The 23535-nt window shown below is 43.5% G+C and overlaps 1 protein-coding gene across 7 annotated transcripts in view; it reads right to left on the bottom strand.

Annotated features, from left to right (window-relative positions):
- The window catches only part of CSMD2 (CUB and Sushi multiple domains 2), a 545384-nt gene that overhangs the window by 131595 nt on the left and 390254 nt on the right, over window positions 1-23535 (bottom strand). For all 7 annotated transcript variants that reach the window (XM_039837029.1, XM_039837028.1, XM_039837026.1 and 4 more), the window contains 3 exons: window positions 20424-20580; window positions 18428-18619; window positions 14994-15120 (listed from right to left, as the gene is read on the bottom strand). In XM_039837029.1, the coding sequence (XP_039692963.1) occupies window positions 14994-15120; window positions 18428-18619; window positions 20424-20580 (476 nt within the window). The remainder of the gene's footprint in view (window positions 1-14993; window positions 15121-18427; window positions 18620-20423; window positions 20581-23535) is intronic.

The raw sequence follows: 23535 nt of genomic DNA on the forward strand, positions 1-23535 counted from the left end.
CAGGGCTGGTTGGCAAGCAAGCCAGAATTACATTACATAATTACAGCCCAGGTCAGACTTTAGCGTTTCCCTTCTTTCCCCTGATAATGCTGCCCACATATCTAGAAGGAACAGGCTGGGGCCAAGGGCCAGGCACACGCTGGAGAGGCCCCATCAGTAACTGAGCGCTTATATGTGCATCTTATACAAGGGTAAAGGGCTGATATTCAAGACCACGAATTAGGAATGCCAGTCCATTGCATTTAGCTTAGCTGATCTGATAATCAGACAAAGTCAAAGGCTTGGCATTGACAAGGTCGAGAAAAGTGGCAGGCGGAGGTGAGAGCAGGGAGCCTGAGGTCCTTTGCGTGAAGAAACAATGTAGCTTGGTAACCCGAGGGATTGATAATGTGATCATGTGAAAGCGCCCTGCACACCGTGGCCGTTTATTTATAAATATATTTTCTTTCCTTTCTACTTAGTCTTCATTTCTCTCTTTTCACAACTTCCAGACTTCTTACTGCATTCATTGATTTAAACACCTCCTATGTGCTGGGTGCTGGGGGATAATGGTGAAGATGACAGACAGGGCGTCATTTTCCAGTTGTTCGTGGAGATGGGCCATACTCCCGTGGACACACATCCATTAAGAGATTATCAGCTGCGGCAAAGGCAGTGAAAGAAGCAGAGTGCTGAGGTGGAGTAACTGCTTTAGTTAGAGTGGCTGGGGAAGACCTCTCCAGGGAGGTGACATTTAAGCAAGATGACAGGGCTCAAAAGGAGCCGGTCACATGAAGAGCAGGGCAGGATAAGAGGTGGGAGGAAGCTTCCTGTGTGCAAAGGGCAGGGTGTGCAGAGGTTCCAAAAGGGAAACTTCCTGGAGCATCGGAGCCAGGGAAAGGCCACCGAGGCTGTCAATGGGCCAAGAGAGGCAAGCAGCGGTCGGGTCAGGTGGGGCCCTGCGGGTTGGGGAAAAGTTTGGACTTCATTCTACAGGCCAAGGGAAGTAAGTCATTAAAGGATTTAAAGCTGAGGCCTGACAGGAGCCTATTTACATTTTAAGATCACTCCTGCTGCCCAGATGAGAACAGATTGGCAAGGGCAAGAATGGAAGTTAGCTGGGCGGCTGTGGGAGTCGAGTGACCCCTTTTGTTATAAATCCTTGATGATGGCCGGTGAAGACTTGCTCTGCCAAACCAACCACTTTTCTGAAGACTCTTTCTGAAGGCTTTTCTCATCTTGTAGAAATCAAAGTCTATCAAATGCTCATTGGAGGTTCTGATCGACAGGGATAATTCTGGGCCCAGACAGTCATTTAGGTTCGTCTGAGCAGCCCTCCTACATACAGGTGAACACCTGGTCTTCTTTTGGCTTTTGAAATACTGAAAACAGTTTGAGGACTCCGCCCCCACCATCCACGGCAAGGTGTTCCTACACACTGATGCCTTGTTCATATGTGTGTTTGTTTCTTTGGGCCACAGACACAACCCGGGCCAGAGAAAAGAACTGACGTGTGTTGTGCACCAAGCTCTGTGATGAGAGCTGCGGAAATGTGGGAGGCTCTGTCTTCGCCCTGGAGGCTGCCGCAGCTTATGGAAAGAGACACACCAAACATAATAATATGTGCAGTAGGTACTAAAAGAGTGGGATGAATCAAGTGCTATTGAAATAACTGGAGGAGGAAGAGAACTAAATCTGTGTGCCAAGTACTTTATGTATATTGTCTAATATCCTTACAAAGTCCCTGCAATTGGTCTATTTTCCCATCTTGCTAATGGGGAACCGAGGTTCCCAGAGGTTATCATAGGTAATCCTCTGGGGAGTCAGGGTGGGGTCAACAGCTAGTAAGGCTCAGAGGCAGTATTCAAACCGTGTCTCTCTGTTACGAAAGGCCTCAGTGAGGGAATAAGGGATTCCCTGACTCTTACTAGTTTTTTATTAGATTCTGTTGCTTTAAGAAATGACTGTGCTCTCGTCATAGAAGCTGTGTATTGCTCAGTGCTTCTGATTGAGAGGGGCAAGGAAAACTTCACGGAGAAGGTGTCTTTGTGGCAGTTTTGAAGAAAAAAAAGAAAAATATGGAGAAATTGAGAGAGGGGAAGATTGCAAGAGAAGGACCAGCATATACAGAGGTATAGATAGGTTCTGACATCTCTCTTTACTGCCCATATCCAGCCCCTTGGGTCTTACAAACTGTATCTCTGGTGTTCTATCTCGACCAAAGAGATAGGACTTAGCTGCACGGACCCTGGGCCAGAGCTAGCTGCCTGGTCTAAACTCAGAGACATGGGGGTGCTGCAATCATGGTCCCACACTCTGTAACCCCAACCCTGTAGGTTCTGAGCCGATACGGATACTGATATTCATACGTTGAATCAGGAGAGAGTAGGTACTAGATACAGACAGCAAGCCAAGTACTGGTGATACCGATGGGAATGTGGCATGTTTCTGCCCCTAAAGAGGGGCGGTAGGTACTACAGTAAAAGTATGCACAGAGAAAGGTCCCTACCTCAGGCAGAGGGGCGGGGCAAAGCCCCCTGGAGGAGGGAACAACTGAGCTGAGTCTTGAGAGATGAACAGAATGTGTCCAGATGAAGACGGGGAGAGGGCGAGGAATGTGAGAAGAAAAAGGAATGCTGGGAAAAGAGGCTGTGCGTCCCCAGGAGACCACAAGCTCTTCAGGAGCACAGGAGCATGGGCGCAGGTGGGTGAGACCTGAAGCCACAGGCTTGGACGAGCCCACCCAATGAGTATGAAGTGTGAGCCGCAGACAGAGAAGGGAGCCTTGGAGAACCACAACGCTGAAGATGAGCAGGAAGAGAAGCTCATGACGTTTAAGAGTGAGGAGTTGAGAAGCAGAAGGAAAACCAGAAAAAGGGGCAGCCCTAGAAGTCAAGAGCAGAGGACCTCAGGGAATGGCATGACGTCCAAGCTGTGGAGAAGGCAGGGAGCACGGTGATTCCAGCGAGAGCAGTTTCTTGGGTGCTGGGGGCAGGGCTGGGGACAAGGAGCGGGGGCTCTGTTCTCACCAAAGGAGGTGGCTTACATGGGTCTCAGTGTCCTAAGTCTGGCATCTGGTTTGCCTAGGGTATAACCTGGGCACTCATGATGACCACACATGCCAGCTCAGCCAATTAGCCCCATTGGGCTTTGGTTCTTGCACCCATTCCCCTGGGGATCTCCATGAACTTCTACTTGCTCTTTCTGGGGCTGGGTCTTCATTTCACGGCTGGCCGCCACCTGCTTCAATCGCAGGGCACCCTGAATTGTGGGGCTGTCTTTGTTCCAGGATTTATTTCCACACACCCTTTTCTTCACGGTGTTTCACCACGATTTTCCAACAGCAGGTCCCCAGGGGAGGGCACCCCCCGACCTGGCCCTTGCTCCCTTATCTCTTCCCTCCAGTCGACAACTGAGACTTCCCGGGGCTTTGCTGGCAAGGCTGGTAAGCTTCACGACACTCAGCTCCAAGGACAGGAAGAGATGCTCTACCAGAGTCTAAATCTAAAAAGCGCGGAGAGCATCAGATTCTCATTGCAGCTGCCTGCACCTTTCAAGTGCTGTCCACAGGCAAAACTTGCTTCTGGGGTTCTAGTCCTCAGCTCTCTCGGGCCGAAAGAAACTTTCACACACTGAGCGTTTTGTGGAGATGGCCCACTTGATTGCTTACACGTGGTTCATCTGTATCCAATGAACATGAGAAAGATATACAGAAACAAGGAGAAAAGTAAAAAATCCGCAGCATCTTGCCACGTTGATTTCCCTTGCCTTCTGACTGGGCCTCAGGATACGGAAGGGCCTGGGGTGCTCCCAAGCGACTGTCACCACTGCATGAACACAACGAACACTGCACTGATGTGAGTCATCGCGGCGGATCTTTACATGGGAGGAAAATGGCATGTGAACGAACAGCTGCTGCAGGGGGCAGAGGGTCAGAAATCACTCCTGCCCCCAAATGAGAATGTAGCTTAAATTATTCTTAGTGACACTGGAAATGACAATAAGAAAATAATCCTTGTTTTATAAAATTCCCTCCTCTGAGCCATGGAGCTGCAAACCAACAATTAAACCATGATCGTAGTAGCAGACAATAATCATTAAAGCATCGTGCCATCCAAAGAACAAAAACTGAGAAGACAGACCAAACACCAAAGCAAGCGTTGGTGTCTAGAGCAAAATTAGAGGCTCTTCTTTCCTGGGGCCAGCTGGTATTCAATAGAAAAAAAAGATTCTTTTGTTATTTTCATAGGTGGAAGAATGAACCTAGGCTGTAGGTCATTGAAGAAGCTATGGTGACTGACAGTCTGGGAGGTCGGGGCAGGGCACAAACGCAAGATTTAGGCAACTGCCTTGTGTTTCACTATAACTTGCTGGGTGACCTTGGACTAATTGCTTTCTCTTCATCATCACTCTGTAAATGAAAACTCTGTGACTGCCTATCATTAGCCAGAACCTGCCCTGAAGGTGTCAGGGATTCTGTGAGAGGCAGATGGATCTTTGTCCTTCTCGGAAGAAATGTTTTCTATAAAATGAAAGGCTCTGCTTACTGAAGAGGCTATATAGAAAAGTGGGAAAAGCAGCTGTGGAGGCAAAGACCTTGGTTCAAATACTGGTTCTGTGAGAGCTAATTAGAGGACCTTACAGAACTTCAGTTTACTCCTCGATAAAATGGCAGTAACACTATCTATCCAGCATGTTACTAAGAGGATTATTGTAAATGAAATCACATATGAAGTACCTAGCACTGATCCTGAGACATAGTATAAAATCAATGAATGGTAAAATCACCTAAAACAAATTCCATTTTTATTCTATTTATTTTTACTTGACTAAGGGAGATGTGTTAAAGTCTCTACAACTGTCAATTTCTCCTTGTATTTCCAGTGGATTTTGCTTAATGTTTTCCTGTTAGGTTATTTGGTACACGGAGATTCACGACTGTTAGCATTATTATGGACTATGCATTTTATCACATGAAATAACTCCTTCTGTCCCACTGAATTTTTTTTTTACCTTGAATTTTACTTTTATATAGAAAAGAAATATTGTGATCCATGCTTTTCATGTATGTACTCATGCTATTCCGTTGTACCCAATTTTTTAGTATTTTATTTCTTTTTAGCAGCACTTTTTTCTTTACTTAACCTGAGAATCTTTTCCTTGCAATACTGAAGTTTAACTCGTGGGCGCTGGCTCATGGCACCTTCTAGCTCCCTCCCTGCCCCCAGGTGGGTCAATAATCACTCCACATGTAACAATAGGCTTCCTTTTCCTGTAGCCATCATCCTGGGGTCTCCCTCTGGGCTGCCCTACACATCGCTCTGCCCACTCCTTTTGCAGACCTTTTGCTCAGCATCTGGGTCTTGCATTCTGCTCCCCCACTTAACCTTGGTTCTTTGCTGATCCTTCAACCAGGTCTCAGATGACAGCTCTGGACCCTGTGTCCATGGACCTTCCCACTTTCCTGAACATCCCGAGCTCCCATAACCCTGGCCTCTCTCTCCTGCCTCGTCTACTCCCGTTCCCTTTACCTCATCTGGTGGGGTGGCCAGACAAAAGCGAATTACACATGTTATCAGAGCTGATATGTTTGTTCTTGGTGGCAGTGATGATGCTCTGTGTTCACGGACTCTTGTTTCCTTTTCCTTCTGGGCTCGAACTCCTTTAGAATTAGGTGAGCTGTGAAATGTGTCCTGATCAGTGGGATGTGGGAGAAAGGCCTGACTCTTAAAAAAACATTGTTCCATGACCTCGTGCTTTGTCTCTTCCCTCCTCAGCTGGCCAGATGTGAGGAAGCCCTGGAGGACTATGCGGTTCTCGCCTGGAAGGAGCATGGAGCCTTGAATTACTTGGTGGAAGAGGAAGCCCCACCCACACATACCCAGGGCTCTGCCATGCTGCAGATTGGCACTGGACTGTGAAGTGAAAAATTAACCTTTACCATGTGAAAGCCCTGAGGTCCAGGGGTTATTTGTTGCATCAGGTAGCCAGTACTGCGAATACAAGCTTATTTCCATCATTCTGTTTTATGCTTTTTGTTTATTATATTTTCTTGCTATTTCCTTTTCCTTTTTGTAATATTTTTTAATTTTCACAGTTTCTTCAGTGATTTGTAAAGTATACATTTTGCTTTTAATTCTACTTTAAGCATCTTTAAACGTGTTTGAAAAAATACCCCCAAACTTGCATTTCTCTAATTATCAGATTTAAGAAAAACAATATGTCATTTCACTCTCCATCATGTTAAGACAGAAAACCTAAAAAGATTTTGCTTTCCCCTATGACTTCTCCCATTATCAAACCACTGACAATATAATCAGAGACTATAGACTCAAATTAAATGTCTTTCATGGTCATCATTCATAGTATAGTTTTTCCTAAACATCTCGGTAGGCTAAAAATTATACATCTGTTTCAGTTTCCTGTGGCTGCTGTAACAGAGTACTACAAACTTGGTGACTTGAAACCACAGACATTTATTCTGTCAAAGTTCTGGAGGCCAGATGTCTGAAATCAGTATGGTTACAATGAAATCGAGGTGTCGGCAGGGCCACGCCCCCTCCGTCATCTCTAGAGGAGAATCTGTTCTTTGCCTCTTCCGACTTCTGGTGGCTATTGGCATTCCTTGGCTTGTGGCTGCGTCATTCCAATTTCTGTGTCTGTCTTCCTATCATCTTCTCTTCCTTGTGTATAAAATACATGTGATTGTGTTTAGGACCCACCTTGATAATGTAACAAAATCCTCAGTTTAATCACATCTTGCAAAGATCTTTCCAAATAAGGTAACATTTACAGCTTCCAGGAATTAGGGCCTGATATCTTTGGGGGCTATCATTCAGCCTACTGCAAGATCTTTACAAGTTCATCAAGGAACCTGACTGGCAATTTTCTGTGGCTTTTGTGCATGTTGTATCTTGGCTGAATCAATGATTGTTGGGTCTCATAACATCATTGGCTTTGGTCTTTGATATTACAGAGAAGAAATTTTAGGAGGATGGGATTAGTTGTGCTGCTTGTTTTTCATAAATTACTGTTTTATTTGATGAGAGCTGATTGTGTACTTACCTGTGTGAGTGTGTTTTGGCAAATGCTTTTAGAGATTTTTAAATTATCTTTGGGACAGTTTCGTTTTTCATTAAATTGTATCTAAATCATTTTACCTGGAACTCAATGAGTCCTTTTAATTTATCAAGAAAATTTTAGCACTGGTCACTTCATCCCTCTGCCTCTCTTCTCAAAGGAGTTAGCTGATGTTTTGCATTTTATTATACCTTCTGCTCCATTTACTCATTGTTCTCCTTCATTTATCTGCCTGGATTGGCACTCTGTCTTCCACAGTTGGCAACTTTCATTACTTCCATACCTTCGTAATTTTTTTCTGCAGTCTCAGAGAGATTCTTTAGCTTGTCTCCTACTTCAATGCTTGTCTTTCTAACAAGGCACATGCTGCTACTGTGGATTTTAATTGTTACCATGTATTTACTTTTTTTGCATTCTCAACTTGTCTCCATCATTGTCGTTCTCTCTCAGGAGTTCCCCTCCCCCATTTATCCTACATCTTCTCTTCCTTATCATCCTTATTTTGTATATTTAAATGAGAATATTATCTATATACCTATTTAAATTTTCTTTCGTCTATTGTAGACAAAAATCTTTTTGGAAAATATGTTCCTATTTCTTTAGGGAAATGGTCCTCTTTTTTGAGAATGGTAAGTTTTAAGTGCCATCACAAGTTTATTTTATTTCCTGCTTATTTCTTTACTTATCTTTTGAAAGAGAAAGATCTATCCAGGTCCAGTGTGGCCAGCCAACAAGGCCTGCATTTCTTTGGTTGAACTGTTTATTTTCTCCTAACAGATGTCGGCATCCATCTCTGGGATTGTAAAGTGACAGTCAAGTTGATGTATGGCCAATGTACCTATCCAGTGTAGCTCAGCTGGATTATTATTACTGGATAATTTGAAGTAGGTTGTGTTTCTTTTCTAGAGGTCATCCATGAAAAATGAAATTGCCAGAGAGCACCACTATTCTTAAACTTACATTTATACCTACCAGGTTACCCACATCCTCTTTCAAAAAACTTTTGAGCTCTTTTTGACTATTCCCCAATTGTTGAAACCTTAAACCTGACAAAGGAGTACCCCACTGTGTGTAGGCTTATCTGTTTAGTTCCTTCAGGAGGTCAGCTCTTGCAGTGCAAGTACATGGACCTTCTCTGTTTAAGGTTTAACTTACTGTCACTGCTCGAAAATAAACCTTCTGGAAAATGCTAAACCTGCGGCCACGATTCCTGGCAAGAGCTGTGAACAGAAGCTTCACTTCTGGTGCCTTCTGCCTCCTCTGGGCCAGCTGCCCACTCGCTGGTTTAAAGGGAAGCAACACTGATCACAGCGGGGAGACTGCTGCCCTAGGACTGATATGAAACTGCAGAGGGGGAATCTGGGCTTCGGGCACAGCCAGATGTTTTGTCTAGTCCAGCATCCTCCCAGGAAGACAAGCTCCACTGGGCAGGGGTTCTGGTTAATCAAAAGCGAGCCCCCACCCCTCTCTTGCTAATCCTACTGCTTTGTGGCCAACAGCCAAGAATGGAGTTTCCAGGTTGCCCTCTGCATTAGTCATTAGGAAGCATCCTTACAGTTAAAAATCAAGCAACGAGGATTATTAGCAAATATGAGCTTTATGACTAAATGAGCATTAGGAGCAGAAATCAAAGCTTCTAGGAACGATAAGTTTTCCATCCTTCATGGGCCTCAGATCTCTTCAGGGCAAGCACACCCGCTAAGGGCCATCTCTTCTCCCTTCCTTCCTTTCCCTCCGTGTAGTCAGACACATATAGATCTCAACCTCAACCCAATTTGTACTCAAGAAACAAAACTCAGTTATTCAGAATGTAACCAGGACCCCTCAAATAGTTATACTAGACCCTCTCTCTGGTTTCCCAGCCAATTTATCCTCTGCATTGCTGCCACCGATCTTCCTGAAATGGAGATGTCGTCATGTCACACCTGACAACAGGTCTTCTAGAGTTAGCTATGTACATTCGCACCGCCCCCTCTTTCACATGCCTGGAGGGTCTTTACCTCCACCCTGCATGGTGAACTACGGCTGTTTTTTAAAGTGGAGCTAGAATAGTACTTCCTCTCTGTAACACCCTGCCCCCAACTGTCACCTGGAATTACGAGCTGTCCTTGCAAATGCTTTTCTATTGTTTTGAACACACATCTACTATAGCACTTATCACATTATATTAGAATCTATAGCAAACACTGTAGGTTGGCTTATCTGTGCTCCATTTCTAAATCTCTCATCTGTCTCCACTATTGAAATTGTAAAAGCAAAACAAAATTGATTTCCAACTTTCCCTCAGCCAGGCATGGCAAGTTCCGACTAATGAGATGTAGGATGATGTCTCTAAGGATAGCGGTTCTTCCCGAATAAATAGGCAAACGCTCACAAGAAGAAAGCTGTGCCCTTTCCACCTCCCTCTCCTTTTAAACTGGAACACAGACATAATGCCTGGAGCTGTAGCAGCTGACTAGGTAACCATGAGGATGAAAGCCTCGGGATGGCAGAGCAAGAAGAAAGGTGATGGCATCCAGAGCACAGGTCTGGATGGGACCTTCGGGGGCTTGTTCCAGGAGAAAAGCGAACCTCCATCTGTTAAAGCCTGCTTTAGTCAGTTTTTCTATTTCTACTCCTAACTGTTGAAATGTCTATCTATAAGACGGAGGCCTTCAAGGGAAAAGACTGTTCCTTATTTATATTTATGTGCTCAGTGCCTGGCAGAAAGCCTGGCACTGAGTAAATGCTCTAGGATTTTTAATTGAGCTGAATGTCATTACTGTCTTCTAACTATTCCAATGGCTCCTCGTTATCGTGAGAAATCCAGTCAGAGTTCTCATTTCCGCACTCAGGGTCCTGCAGAGACCCCTCGTTACCCACAAAACCTTATCTCCCCCGACGCAGGCCCCCACCACATCAAGTGAGCACTCTTGTGGTGAGGCCCTGTCTCTCCCCTGTGTTCAGGCCTCCACTGCACTGCTTCTCAATTGGATCATTGGCCTCTACACGTCCAGGCACAACATCTCTCTCTTCTCTGTTACTGAGCTGACTTTCGCTTGTCTCAGAGTCCCTGTCTGACTATTTCCCCACGAGCATGCGAGCCCTTGGAAGGCAAGGACTGATCTCAGGCTGATCTGCGTGTTTCCCACTGGACAGCATATACAGTTTGGCACAGGGAAGGTGTTCAGTGCATGTTCAGTTGAATGGAACTAAACCAGGGTCAGAATGGCAGGCAGGGAAGAGAAGAGACTGGAGCTAGACAGGACGGCATTGAACGCCACCTCACTGAGTAAGTGCGGAACAACATTCACCCTTTCTGGGCCTCAATGAGCTCATCTATAAAATGGGGACAATTTAACTGATTCAGAACGTTGTGGGTGTTTGCTAAATGCTAGGTAGAGGGCAGGACCAAGAGCAAAAGGCTTTGCCTCCCTCTCTTCTCCAATTTTCACCTGAGCTGGTCCACTAATTAGAAAAAAGAAAATTCTGACCCAACGTCGGAAACTGAGAAGAGGTTCCCGCCCCCAATATGGAATGAAACTTTCATGTTGTATGTACTGATGACACACGAAAGAGTGATGTGGAAAGTGCAGCTCACTGGTCTGCTCTCTTGCTATTAGCTACCAGGCCTGGATGGAGTTCATCAATCAGCCTGTCCCATTCTTGGCAATCAGAGAAAAAATGCTGCGAGATGTCCCCTGTGTTCAAGGGCAGGGTCTGATTGCCAGCCCACTCTTGTCATGCACATCTACGAAGGGCCTACATTCCTGCTTAGACCTGCTCACGAGTCAGCCTGGCCACTGACCCCTGTAGTTACCCACTGTCCCTCCTGGGCACTCCCAGAAGGTTACTACCCTTGCCCAGTTTGCTGGACTGAGGTTGACCATAGATCTCTCTGGTTACTTCCAACGTTGGGGCAGTGGGAAGAGGTATCTGCAAGCTTTCTCTTGCCTGTGCCCTGGGAATAACCTTAGAGACTGGCCTGTGGGCGATCTCACATCCTCTCCCATTTGGCACACCCAAAGGGAAGACTGCTTGACATATATTCCCGCCAATAGCTTGGCACCTGCCACAAGTGACTCTAAGGGGTGACCTATAACTTGCTTTGCTCAGGGGAATGCACCATCTGGGTAAAACAAACAACCACCTATCCAGCTCCTGGAGGGGGCACTCATCACTTGTTTGTTATGGTATGTTAGCTCACTTAATCCTCAGAGCAAACTTAGGTGGTGGGTACTATTTTTAACCACTATTTTACAGATATGAGTACTGAGGTGCCTGCTTGAAGAGTTTCCTAAGCTACGTAGCTAGGAAGACTGGCAGGTTGTCTGGTGCCACAGCCCAGGTCTTAGCTAGGGCTCGATAGTGAATGAATGACAAAACTAGGATGCGAAGAGAATAAGCTCTTCAAAGGAATCCAGCGGAAGAGTCAGACCGAATGGTCCAACTGCAAAATGCAGTTAATGCAGGGGAAGAACAGAATATGTTGTAAAACAAAACATGAATAATATTCTCAGAGAGACGCAAGATGACGATACATTGATAAAATAAAAGTAGGCTGTCGAGAGGGATCTGAAAACAAAAAGATGCAGCTTCCTTAGACAGAAACCAAAACAAAAACAACATTTCCAAAACAAAGAGGAAGAAATAACAGGGTAAATACTGTTGAAAATGTAATTAATAAAAACACATGATCACTGGCAGAATAAAAATAGGATATAGAACTTTCAAATCGCTATAGAAAAAAGTCAATTAAGTCAAGTCAGCTAATAATAGGAAGAGGTGAAAATAAAGGAAAGCAATAAAAAAGCATACATTGGTTTGAAAGAAAGCATAATACATTTGATGTAAAAGAAATATATGAAACTCTGAACTCTTCACTTTCTTCAAAAGTTCATAGAACATATATAAATGTCTAACCATTATGCTGTACACCCAAAACTAATATAAAATACTGAATGTCAACTCTAACGGAAAAATAAAAACAATAAAAAAGATCACAGAGACTATATAACCACTTAGTAACTTTTAAAAAATCCTTAAATACTCAACTTACAATGAAATCTAAACTGAAATATAGACTATTTGGAAATGAACCCAATTGAACACTCTATATGAAAAAAATAAATTCCCCCAAAGAAAAATATAGAAGAAACTTGAAGCAGTAAAGACAATTGAGTATCGTTTTGTCCATCAAACTGCTAAACACTGACAGGACTGGCAATGCCTAGTGATGCTGTGTGGGGAAGCAGGCTTTTGCTGGATGTATAAATCGTTGCAATATCTGGAGGGAAATTTGAAGTCCTGTATAGAAATTTGTCTTCTCAGAATACATCTTAAGAAAATAATTGGACAACTGTTTAAAGATTCATGTATAGGGATGTTTACTGGAGTGAAAAACTGAAAATATTCACTTTATCAATAGGGGAGTAGTTAGATAAATTATGGTTGTACATATAATAGAATTCCCTGTAGCCATCAAACAGAATGAGGCAGATTTTATATATTGACATAATAAGATGATGATATATGGTTAAATACTAAAACAAAAAGCAAGTTAGTGAGCCCTGCACGGAGATGATCGTGCTTTAGAAAGCACGTGTGTTGCATCTGCTTTATGTGATTCTGGCATACAAAGTAGAATGAATATCGATGGTGTAGGGAGGAAAACAGAGTAAGATTATGGGGACCTCTGATTTCTACTTTATAAACTTCTTTATCGTTTGTATTTTGAATTTTTAAAAATAAGTATTTTTTTAAAAAGACTATTTTTTATAAAAAATTCTATAGATATTCACATTTCAAAAATAATAACTACATCTCACTCTGAATAAGGACTCAAACACAAAGGGGGCTTTTTGTGTTTGTTTAAATTCAGTCTAATTATGAATTCCCTTAACTTTGCTGCTGGTTATTCAAGTGAGGGGTGTGTGGGGAGGGTGAGGGAGAAAGGAAAGGTGGGGAGACGGGGAGAGATGGATAGAGGGAGAAAGAAAGGAGAGGGAAGAAGGGAGAGAGACAGAAAGACAGAGACAGAGAGAGAGAGAGAGAGAAGTAGGGGGAGCGGGAAGAAAGGAGAGGTGGAGAGGAGAGGGAGGGAGAGGGAAGGAGAGAGAGAGAGAGAGAGAGCTCCGCTTCCACCTTCTGCAGCTCTCACTGCAGCTGGGAAACCCTCCTCTGCTCACTTGGCATTAGCTCTTTTGAGGCTGTGTGGCTCCAAGGAGCCTTCCGGATGGAGGGCTGAAGCACCTTTACCTTCTTCCTGCTATTCCTCTTCTTGGAGTCCTCACACACGCTCTCAGCGTGCTCCATGACTTTACGGTTCTTGCTATGTCACCCAGGAGAGGACATTTCTAGTATCTGTTTTGATCTTCTCTTCCTGACAGCTAGGAAGGGATGCTCCAGTCTACCCCATGCACCCACTGTCCTGTCCCATAAATAACAGTCCTCGCTCCTGCCCAGTAATCCTGTCATTGATTTCTTGTGCTCTCTCGGTCGGCTGCTCCTATCTGCTCTGCTGTCCTGCAACCCTTGTCTTAACCCTTAATTCCAGGAAATTAATGCTGCATGTCTTGGGTATGCTAATGTTGCTATGTCATGGAGGAGAGTAGCTTTCTCTTTAGAAGATGAACATGAAAGCACCAGGGAATGAAGTGTCATGATTTCCACAATGTATTTTAGGTACTTGAGGAAAAAAAAAAAAAAAGAGAGAAAGCAGATGTGATAAAATATTCACAACGGTTGAGTCTAGCTGGTAGGTATACGGGTCCTATTGACTTTTCTATATATTTTACATAGTGTATGTTACACAAAAAATTGGAGAAACAGAAGAAACCTCAATTTCCGTGTTTACTGAGTGAGACCAGCTGGTGTGACTGCTTAAATGTCTCCTGAATTTGTCTGTTCTTCCCTGTCCCCACCGCCCCTGGTTGGGCTCAGGCCTCCTCAGCCCCTCCACACTCTGGAGGCGATCTCCTCACTGGCTCCCAGATCCAGTCAACCTGTTCTCCACTGGGCTGCCAGGACGGGTCCAAACCCAGCATCACAGCCCCCAAGGCCCTTCATGCTCTAGTTACAGCCGGCTCCACCAGCTTCATCTCCCACTTCCGCTCGCCCCTCCACCCTGCCCGCCTTGTCCCCACCACCAAACCACAGGTGATGCTCCTGCCATGTGGTCCCATTTCCAGCTCCTTGAGCCTGGCCATCCAGGGTCAGCTCCTCTGCCTGTTTGTTATTAGGGTTTACTATTACTATTAATAGGGCTATTGTGAAGAGTTAATATGACAATATGTGTGCCAGGCTCTGTCTTCTCTGATTTCTTGGAACTCCAATAAGTAATTCCTGTTGGTCAGGTGCTTATATGGAAAGACACTGCTGGCCTTTTGTAATTATTCCCTCCACCACCCTAAACCGTAAGCAATCTGGGCTGAAACAGCTCTAAGCCGACTCTTACTACTGTAAGACAACTGCAGAACCATTGTTTCACAGAACCATTATTAAATATTTACTACGTTCCAAGTACTATGCAACATCTCATTTAAGTGGTTTATCCTGAGAAGCTGGTATTATGAATCATAATCCAGAAGGAGACAGTAATACTCAGAGAGGATAAAGAACTTACCCAAGGTCCTGCAAACAGTAAAGGGTGGGGCTGGGATTCAAACTGGGGCCCATATGATTTCAAGTCCATGACCTCTGTTACTCTGCTGTAACTGTGCCAGCTAGGCAACAGAGTTGTCTGAACTTGGATTGCAGCCCTGTGAGGCTGAAATTAACCTTTCCAGGTTTTCTATGGGCCCCAGCCCACGCCTGGGGTCACAACAACCACTGTTGATCACAGAGGCCTCCAGGTGAGGTGGGCGGGACCAGCTGCTAGCTGGGTGATCTGGTGATGATGCTGGAGATGACTCCCCTGAACTGGCGCTGATTACTTTGCCGGCCCTGACACTTACCCAATGGTGCAGCCGGCGTCAGCCTCGATGGTCCAGATGCAGTTGAGATTGTGTTCGTAAGGAGCTGGATACCCAGGTGACAGCACCTGCCCCGACACCTCTCCTTTCACTGTCCCTCCACACTCAGCTGAAAAAAATCCCAAAAGAGTGAGCTTCATGGGGTGGCCTTCGCTGCCAACCAAGACTTGGTGGCTCCTCTTGACTGTGTCCCTGTGTCCCTCTCATTCATTCCAGGTGACTGAGCACAGGATATAGAAGGTCCCTGGATGAGTCTTGTATCCAGAATCTACAAAGATTTCCTACAACTCAATAGCGAAAAGACCAGCAATCCAATTAAAAAATGGCCAAAGGATCTGAATAGGCATTTCTGCAAAGAAGGTATACACACAAAAAAATAGCTAATGAGCATATGAAGAGGTGTTTATCATCATCAGTCATTAGGGGGCTGCAAACGAAAATCACAATGAGGTACCATTTCATATCCACGAGGATGGCTAAACTAAAAAAGACTGACACTAACAAGTGTAGGTGAGGATGTGGAGAAACTGGAAACTCTCACTCGTGGCTGGTGGAAATAAAAAATGGCGCAGCCTCTTTGGAAAACAGTTTCAAAATTCCTCAAGATGTTCAACATAGTTAGCCTATGACCCCAGCAATTCTGCTCTTAGGTATCTACCCAAGAGAAATGAAAACATACGTTCACAGAAAAATGTGTAATGAATGATCATAGTAGCATTATTCATAATCACCGCCAAATGGAAACAACCCACATGTCCATCAACTGATGAATGGATAAACAAATGTGGTATATTCACACTGTGCATGAAAAGATGTGTAACAAGCTATTATCATGACTATCTCCTTCATGAGACTATAAGCTCCTTGGCAGCATAGACCTTGTCTTACTCAAATTTGCACATCAAGTGCTTAGAGTAGTGTTTGGCACATTATAGATGTTTTAATAAATATTTATCGAATGAGTAAATGGGTGGATGACTGAGAAAAGCTTGTTTCCAAGGCGAATCACTAGAAAGGTCTGAATCAAGGGAGCATGAGTGAAAATGAAGAGGAGGAGATTTATTGCAAAGTTTTTTTGGAAAAGGGAGTGATTGATGAACAAGTCGGTCGAAGTAATAGAAGATGGGATCAAAGTCACAAATGGAAGAATGACCTTCACCTGTTGCTACAAAGGACCAATAAGCATCTCTTGGGCCCCATGGCTTGACATGAGACCACTAAGGCATGGTGGAGAGAGGGGTTCTCTGTCAGTAAGCCTGCTCATGAGACCAGATCCTTTGCTCCAGGTTCACCGTGAGTCTTCCCTCTATGGGGCTATTGGGATGGGAGATGCCAACCTGATTGAAAGACACAGGGCCGAGTGGGCCCATGGCAGGGAGCAGAGTGTGGGTGAGAGGATGAACTATAAATTGTGGGGAGAAAGCCTGTTTGGCCCCACAAATAGAGGAGATATCTAGAAAGGTGATAGGACACTACCGTTGTCCTTGGCTAGAGCTGCCTTCCATATTCCAGATGGAGAAACCCGTCCTGCTTTCCAGAAAGTGAGTGTTTAAAGGAGTACTTCCTCAAGGACACACTGCTTCTTTCCTCATGGATCACTTTATCTGAGGACTGGCAGGTAGGCAGGAGGGGCCAAGTGGCCAGCCTGTAGCAGATTCACTGGTAAGACCATAAGAAGCCACTCTTTCTGGTGCTCTCCCTTCTTTCCAACAGAGAGCCTTGGCTGTTTTCTCTGGGCTGTAGCATGCACTCATCAATGAAGAAAACATCTGGATGTTTTAAGTTACAATAGTCATTTCTGGCAGGCTGTGATAAAGTCTACAACAACGTGACATATTTAAAAATATACACACGTAATCCCAAGTACACAGCCTCACTCCCCTAAGTGAGGACTGAGAGAATCTCAGTGGGAAAGGCCTGAATTTCAGAGTATAAATATTCTTACTAGTACTGCTTGAGTGGATCCCCGAAGTTCAGTCCAACTGGCAAATTTGATATTCAAAAGAACCTTACCCTGAATCCTTTCTGCAAAGCAAATAATTGTCTTATAATGTGAACCATCATCTCTCCTTCACATTTCGCTTGCTCTGGCTTGCCTATCGCATTATACGGTTGTCTGTTTCTGCATGTGTCTCCCTCACTGGTCTGGGATCTGCTTTTTCCTCTGTATTCCCAGGGCCTGGAAGAGGCCTGGCACAGGCCTGGCACATGAATGAAAGAAGGGGATAAAAAAGGATGCAGGGAGAAAGGGATGGGGCATGATCACAGACTGAATCGATCTTAAACACAAAGAGAGAGGTAGACTCTGGAGGCTACTTGGAGCCTACTATCCTGGTCAGCCCACTTTCAGACTTAAAGTCCTTGCTTTTAGACACTCTGTTGTGTAAGTGTTGAAGATCCTACTAAAATGTAGTTGTCCAGAGGAAAAGAATATTGGCCGTTAACATTTCCCACCATCCTGGTTTACACCTTCAGCCCTTGCACATGCTCAGGCTAGAATGATCGCCTCCCTACCTCACTTTCCCGGTGGTGAATTCTTACCCATCCTTTCAAGTTTCAATTGAAATATCACCTCCTACGCAAAACTTTCTCATATTCCCCTAACACTTTGCACATACTTCTTTTTACAGTGCTTATCTTGTATTATCAATGATCTGTTTCAGTGTCTATTCTTCTTGCTAGAGTATGGGCTCCCTAAGGGCAGGGAAAATACTTTTTTCTTTTTGTATTTCTTTTCTTCTGCACATACCGAAACATAGACGCACCAAGTCTGGCATATAGAGCTTGGTAGGCACTTAAATGTTTTCCCAGTGTTTTTGTTCTTAAAAGATTAGCCAGTGCTGCACAGACACGTGGAGGCTGTGGGACGTGGGGAAGGGATGGAGAGAGGGGAAGGCTTGGTGTTTGGGGATGGGGAAGCAGGACTAAGTAGTGTTGTGGGGATCCAGATCAACAGGGAAGGTGACACGTGCAGCGAGGTGGGTGGTGAGAAATGAAAGGCCAGACAGACAGAATGACATGTGCTGCCTATTTCACATTTCTGCCTTGGACCCGATTTCTCTTGTCCTGTGACACACAGATAAAGCTTCCAGAGAGCCTCTGCTGATATTCTGGAAGCGCCACAGGCTTAAGAAGATGCCAGCTCATGATCTTACTCTTTCTTTCAACATTTCCTCAGAGAAGGGAGCATGAGCTCCATTTTGCCTATAGAGAAACTGAGGACCAGAGTGAGTTGGAGACTCATCTGAGTCTTGGTGTTGCAGGAACCTCTGGCACCCAGGCAAAAGCTCCACCTCTCCCTTTCTAACTGACTCTGCTACCTCTTCTCTCTCACTAGCATTGCAATTCTGAGGGCATGACTTGGCTTTGGCCCCACTTGCTAAGTGTGTGACAATGGCAAGCGAGAGGACTCCTACCGACGCAGGTGGGGAGAGGCCGGTCCCAGGTTCTGCGTTCTCCGCTCAGACACAGCAGTTCCTCACTGCCCCGCAGGCTGTATCCAGGGTCACAGCTGAAGGACACAGAGCTCCCTGCAAAATGGCCTCCGTCATGAACCTTATAGCCAAACTGGGGAGTTCCTGGGTCCTCACATTTGATGAGTTCAAAACCTGGTGAAGAGAGAAGAGATAGGGTGAGCAAGACTATGAATCCATACTCGCTCAAAAACCATTTCCTGCAGGAAGCTGACTGGCACATGCCTCTAGGTACTGAGGGACTCACTGCTCAGGGGCTGCCATATTACTATGCTCAGGTGAGGGTGGATTACAGAGTACGTGTTCCCCTGTCGCTATATGTAAATGATTTGTTATTTCTCCCAGGACAGCTTTTAACAGTTTTCAGGCCTAGAGTTGGAATTTTCTATTTCTTTTGTTTGACCCTATAGCATTTTGCTAGTGGGAGCTGTTCATTCAATTTTGCTCACCGAGATATTCTGATGGGATAATGTAATATGGAAAAGTCACTTTAAATGTATGTTTCAAACCTCAATTATGTCCTGCTTAAATACACTCTACTTAAAAAGGCCGGAGAAGGAAACCTCTGCAGAGCTTATATAGAGCTTCTACTCGATGGTGCCTCGCATGTGTTATCTCTCATTTGCTATTCACAGGAGTCTTATAAGGAGGTATAATTACCTGCATTTTACAACTGAGAACATTGACTTAGAAAGGTTAAGTAAATTGTTCCAAAGTCACACAATCTCAGATGATAGAAATGGAATTTGAATAAGACTCTATTTAATCTTCTTCTACTGATCCGCCTGCTGTAACAGGCGCAGACCTCCTCTGCCAGACGGCCTGGAGCCCATGAGAAAGGGATCTTGAGAAGACACATTGAATTTGTTTTCTCTAACAGATTTACTGAGAAATAATTCACATACTAAACAGTCACCCATCTGAAGTATACAATTCAGTGTCTTTAGTACATTCACAGAGTTATGCACCTATTAAGATAATCAACGTCAGGACATTTTCATCTCCTTGAAAAGAAACCCCATCCACGTTTTCCCCAAACCCCCTCAGCCCTAGGCAACCACCAGTTTTCTTTCTGTCTCTATGGACCTGCCACTTCTTGACAGTTCATATAAATGGATCATATAATATGTGGCCTTTGGTGACTGGCTACTTTCTCTTAGCGTAATGTTTCCAAGGTTCATTCACGCTGAAGCATGTAGCAAAACTCCAATCTTTTTTTATGGCCAAATAATATGCCATCGTATAGATGAACAAAACACATTTTGTTTATCCATTCATCAGTTGATGGGTACTCACTGTATGTTAAAATAGTTTATAAAAGCACAGGTTTTTTTTTTTTTTTTTTTTTTTTGTATCTACTGGGTAATTAGAAGATCAAATAAATATAAATGGTGGTGACACTAAAGAATGGGGATGTCATCCTAAGTACACCAGGGGGCTGCATACAAGCCTGGGTGCTTTCTGTTTTCAAAATCCCAGGAGTAAAGGAGAAAGTTAAAACCATGAAAAAAAGAGGGAAAGCATCAAGACTCAACTCTTTTGGGAGTAGTAAAATCGAACATAATTAAACATTAGTGTTTGCATTCTTTACATCTGGCTGGAGCTGAATATTGTTCTATAAATGCCATGATTAGCAAAGGCTATCTTTGGTGGCTTTAATTAAAAGGCTCAGCATTTATAATTTTTAAAGTATTAGTGAGTAAAAGGTATGCTCTCAGTTCAGCTAACCACAAGTTTAAACCACATAGCTATGTGCCAAGTGGCAGCTTATCTAAATCACAGGCACAATGCATGAGGGGAAACGACCGGCTAAGCATGCGTCAGTTAGAGAAAAACAAACCAACTTGGTGATGGACGATGTCCCAGAGCCCCAACTTCCCTGTTTGTGGAACTAGGGAAAGCCTGACTTATCATCCACTGAGATGCAAGAAAGACTTACTGGAAAAATGCAGCTCAAAGCCCTTGCTGGTGTTTTCGGCGTCAGTGATGAAATCAAGCCACAAACTGCTGGACGTGCTGTTCAAGGTCACCCCCAGCATCTCAGAGCGGCTGAACACCCCCAGTAAGCGGGCCGAGTTGTTGTTGCCATCATAGACCTGAGCATGGGAGAGACCCCAACCCAATGTCGTCAGCATGGCCTTATTTCAGATCACAGCTTCTCACCCTACAGCTCCCACATTCCCCGAGTTTAGCACTGATAACTGTTAGAGTCAGCGAGTCATCAGATGCAAAGAAGATGGCAGAGTGGAGCCAGCATCTGAGTGAGTTTTTGGCCCTTCTTGTCTCCACTTGGTGCCCAGCCAATCTGAGTGTGAATCCAGTCTCTAGAAACTGGTTGCTGTTCTGACCTTTCTAGTGGAGATCTGCTCTTGTTCCCTAGACTCCCATATGGCATTGGCTTATTCTTCTGCAGCCTGGGGAGGCCAGGTTAGGGCTGTCTGGCTGCCCAAGCCATCTGCTTCTGCACACAGGCATGCTGAAAGAATTCAGCATCTCTGCATCGCTAAACACTCAATCCTGTCCTTCCAGGAGATGAGACAACCATCCTCCTGCTTGACCCCACCTCGCTGTGGCAGTGGCCTCAGTCTTGACCACTCTGCTGGATATGGCCTCTGGGATCCAGTTAAGGTGAAGGTAAGATGATCAGCACATCATGATGCCCTTCCCCTCCTCAAACTCAGCCTCTTCCCTTGCCTTCTAAAAGAAGGGCTCCAGAGAGGGCCTGCTGGGCTTGCCAGGGGTGGAATCGTGCAGGCATCTGGCTTCCCTGACTCCCATCTGTGCCCTGAACTTCTGAGCATCAGCAAAGTCAACAATCATCAGAATAATGAACTGGCTCCCCAGGTTTTGAGGTTGCTGCTCCTTCCCAGATAATTGTACAAATAACAACAGAAGTTGTGATTGAGTGAAGGACCCCCTGGTGCTTTGGTAAATATCAAAGATGGGATCTATGGGTGGGTGATGAATATTTGTGCATGGCACAGGATGTGGTGCCAGCTGCCAGCAAATTGGAACAATATTTCCATTCTACTATTTATGAAGCAAAGCTTTCTAAAAGAAGCCATCCTTCAAGCTAACAGTGCTGTATATTACAGAGATTTGTTTAGGCCCCCGGGAGACTCAAGTCTGTTTCCAGATCCTATGTGCAATTGTTTTGTATCACTGATAGACTGAGAGAATTCCAGAGTTCCAGCAGACATAGAGATGGCACCAGTTCAAAGAATTTTAGCTCACTGCTGCATCGGCGTTGTTATAAGAACATTTTTACTCTCTAACACATCTATTGGAATTAATTGATTAAGGCATTAATCATCAGTGTTTGCTAACATCACAATAAGAGACAACGAGATACCATGTGCTTCTTGATGGAAGATACATCACTACCTATGGAGTCAATTTGCTGGGAAAAAAAAAAAAGAAAAAAAGAACAAACAAACAAACCTGAATCAGATCAAGCCACTATAACTTACAGGAAATGTAGAGGACAGAGGAACATTGTGAAATGATACTCTGGGAATGTGGTCATCAGAATTCAGAATGTGAAAAATTCTACTAAACAAATGACCCAATCTCCCCAACAAATAAATTACAAGTGGGGGAAAAAAGAGCTAGAGGTAGAAACCTATATAGATTAAAAACAACAAGAGCAACTAATTCAATGTATATACTTTATTTGGATCCTAATTCAAATAAACTGCAAATTTAAAAAATATTGTGAGAGATAATCGGAAACTTGAATACTTGCTGGATAAATGACGGTATTAGGAAATTGTTGTTAATGAATAAAAGTGTAATGGGAACAGGATTTTTTCCTTAATTTCAAAGCATAATTCATTAAGAACAAAAAATGGTTCTTAATATGTCATTATGATAAAATATTTATTGCAGAAAACTTATAAAACAGAAAAACACAAAGAAAATAAAAGCAACTTAGCAACATTTTGGTGACTATCTCTCTAGGCTTTGTTCTATGCATATCTTTACTTATATATATTTATTTCCTTAACTTTTTATAATTCAAGATCAAACTATAGATGCTATATGGTAACTGTTCTTTCACTTAATATAATGTACATATCTTTCAAATCATCAAATATTCTTCCCCAACAGCTGCAGGAATTTCCATCATAAAATTAACCCAACCCCCAATGTAATTATTCATATATCACTGTTCAGCATGTGTGCCCTAGCACATAAGAGACACTCAATAAATGAATGAAAAATAACTAAACCAATGTTTTCTTCCAGTACTTTTGTCCTTAAATCCACTTGGATTTATTTTGGCACATGATATAAGATAAAATTCTACCTTTTCTCCCTAGTTGGTTAGCCATTTAACTAAACCCTGTTTGTAAATATTTCATGTACCACCAATTTTAAATCTACCATCATCACATCTACAGTTAAATAAATTTGGTTTTGGCAGATTTCTATTCTATTGCATTCATCTCTTTATTTATTCTGGTGTATGACCCATACTATTTTAATTACTGTAGCTTTTAAACACAAATATTTAGTAGGGCAAGTCCTCCCTCATTTGTCTTTTTCAACTTAAAAAAATATTTCCATATTTATTCTTCAAGACAAACTCAAGAATTTTTTCAAATTAAAAACAACTCTTCCCCCCCCGCAAAAAAACCCAACTAACTTGTGTAATTCTGATTAGCATTAAATGTATGAATTGATTAGAAGAAAAATATATTTCTATGACATTAAATCTTCCTATTCGTATACACAGTGTCTGGCTCCATTTAATCAAGTTGTCTTTTATGTCTCAGTAAAATTCTGTATTTATTCCTGGGTATTTTTATATTTTTGATTGCTTTTGGGAATTGGGTCTTTGCATACATTTATTTCCTAACAGACTATTGTTTGTCTAGAAGAAAATTACTTTGATGGTCAGTCCATCACTATGTACAGGCGATGGGAATGTCTCCCCGAGAAACCCAGAAGAATATATGCACATCCATTACATCTCACCACTTTCTTTTTTTCCCCTTCTCTATTAGATGTTTTTTTTCCCCCAGCTTTGTTGAGGTATAACTGACAAA

Source organism: Pteropus medius, unplaced genomic scaffold, assembly GCF_902729225.1.
Source record: "Pteropus medius unplaced genomic scaffold, Ma_sr-lr_union100, whole genome shotgun sequence".
In the NCBI taxonomy this organism is placed as follows: Eukaryota; Metazoa; Chordata; class Mammalia; order Chiroptera; family Pteropodidae; genus Pteropus; species Pteropus medius.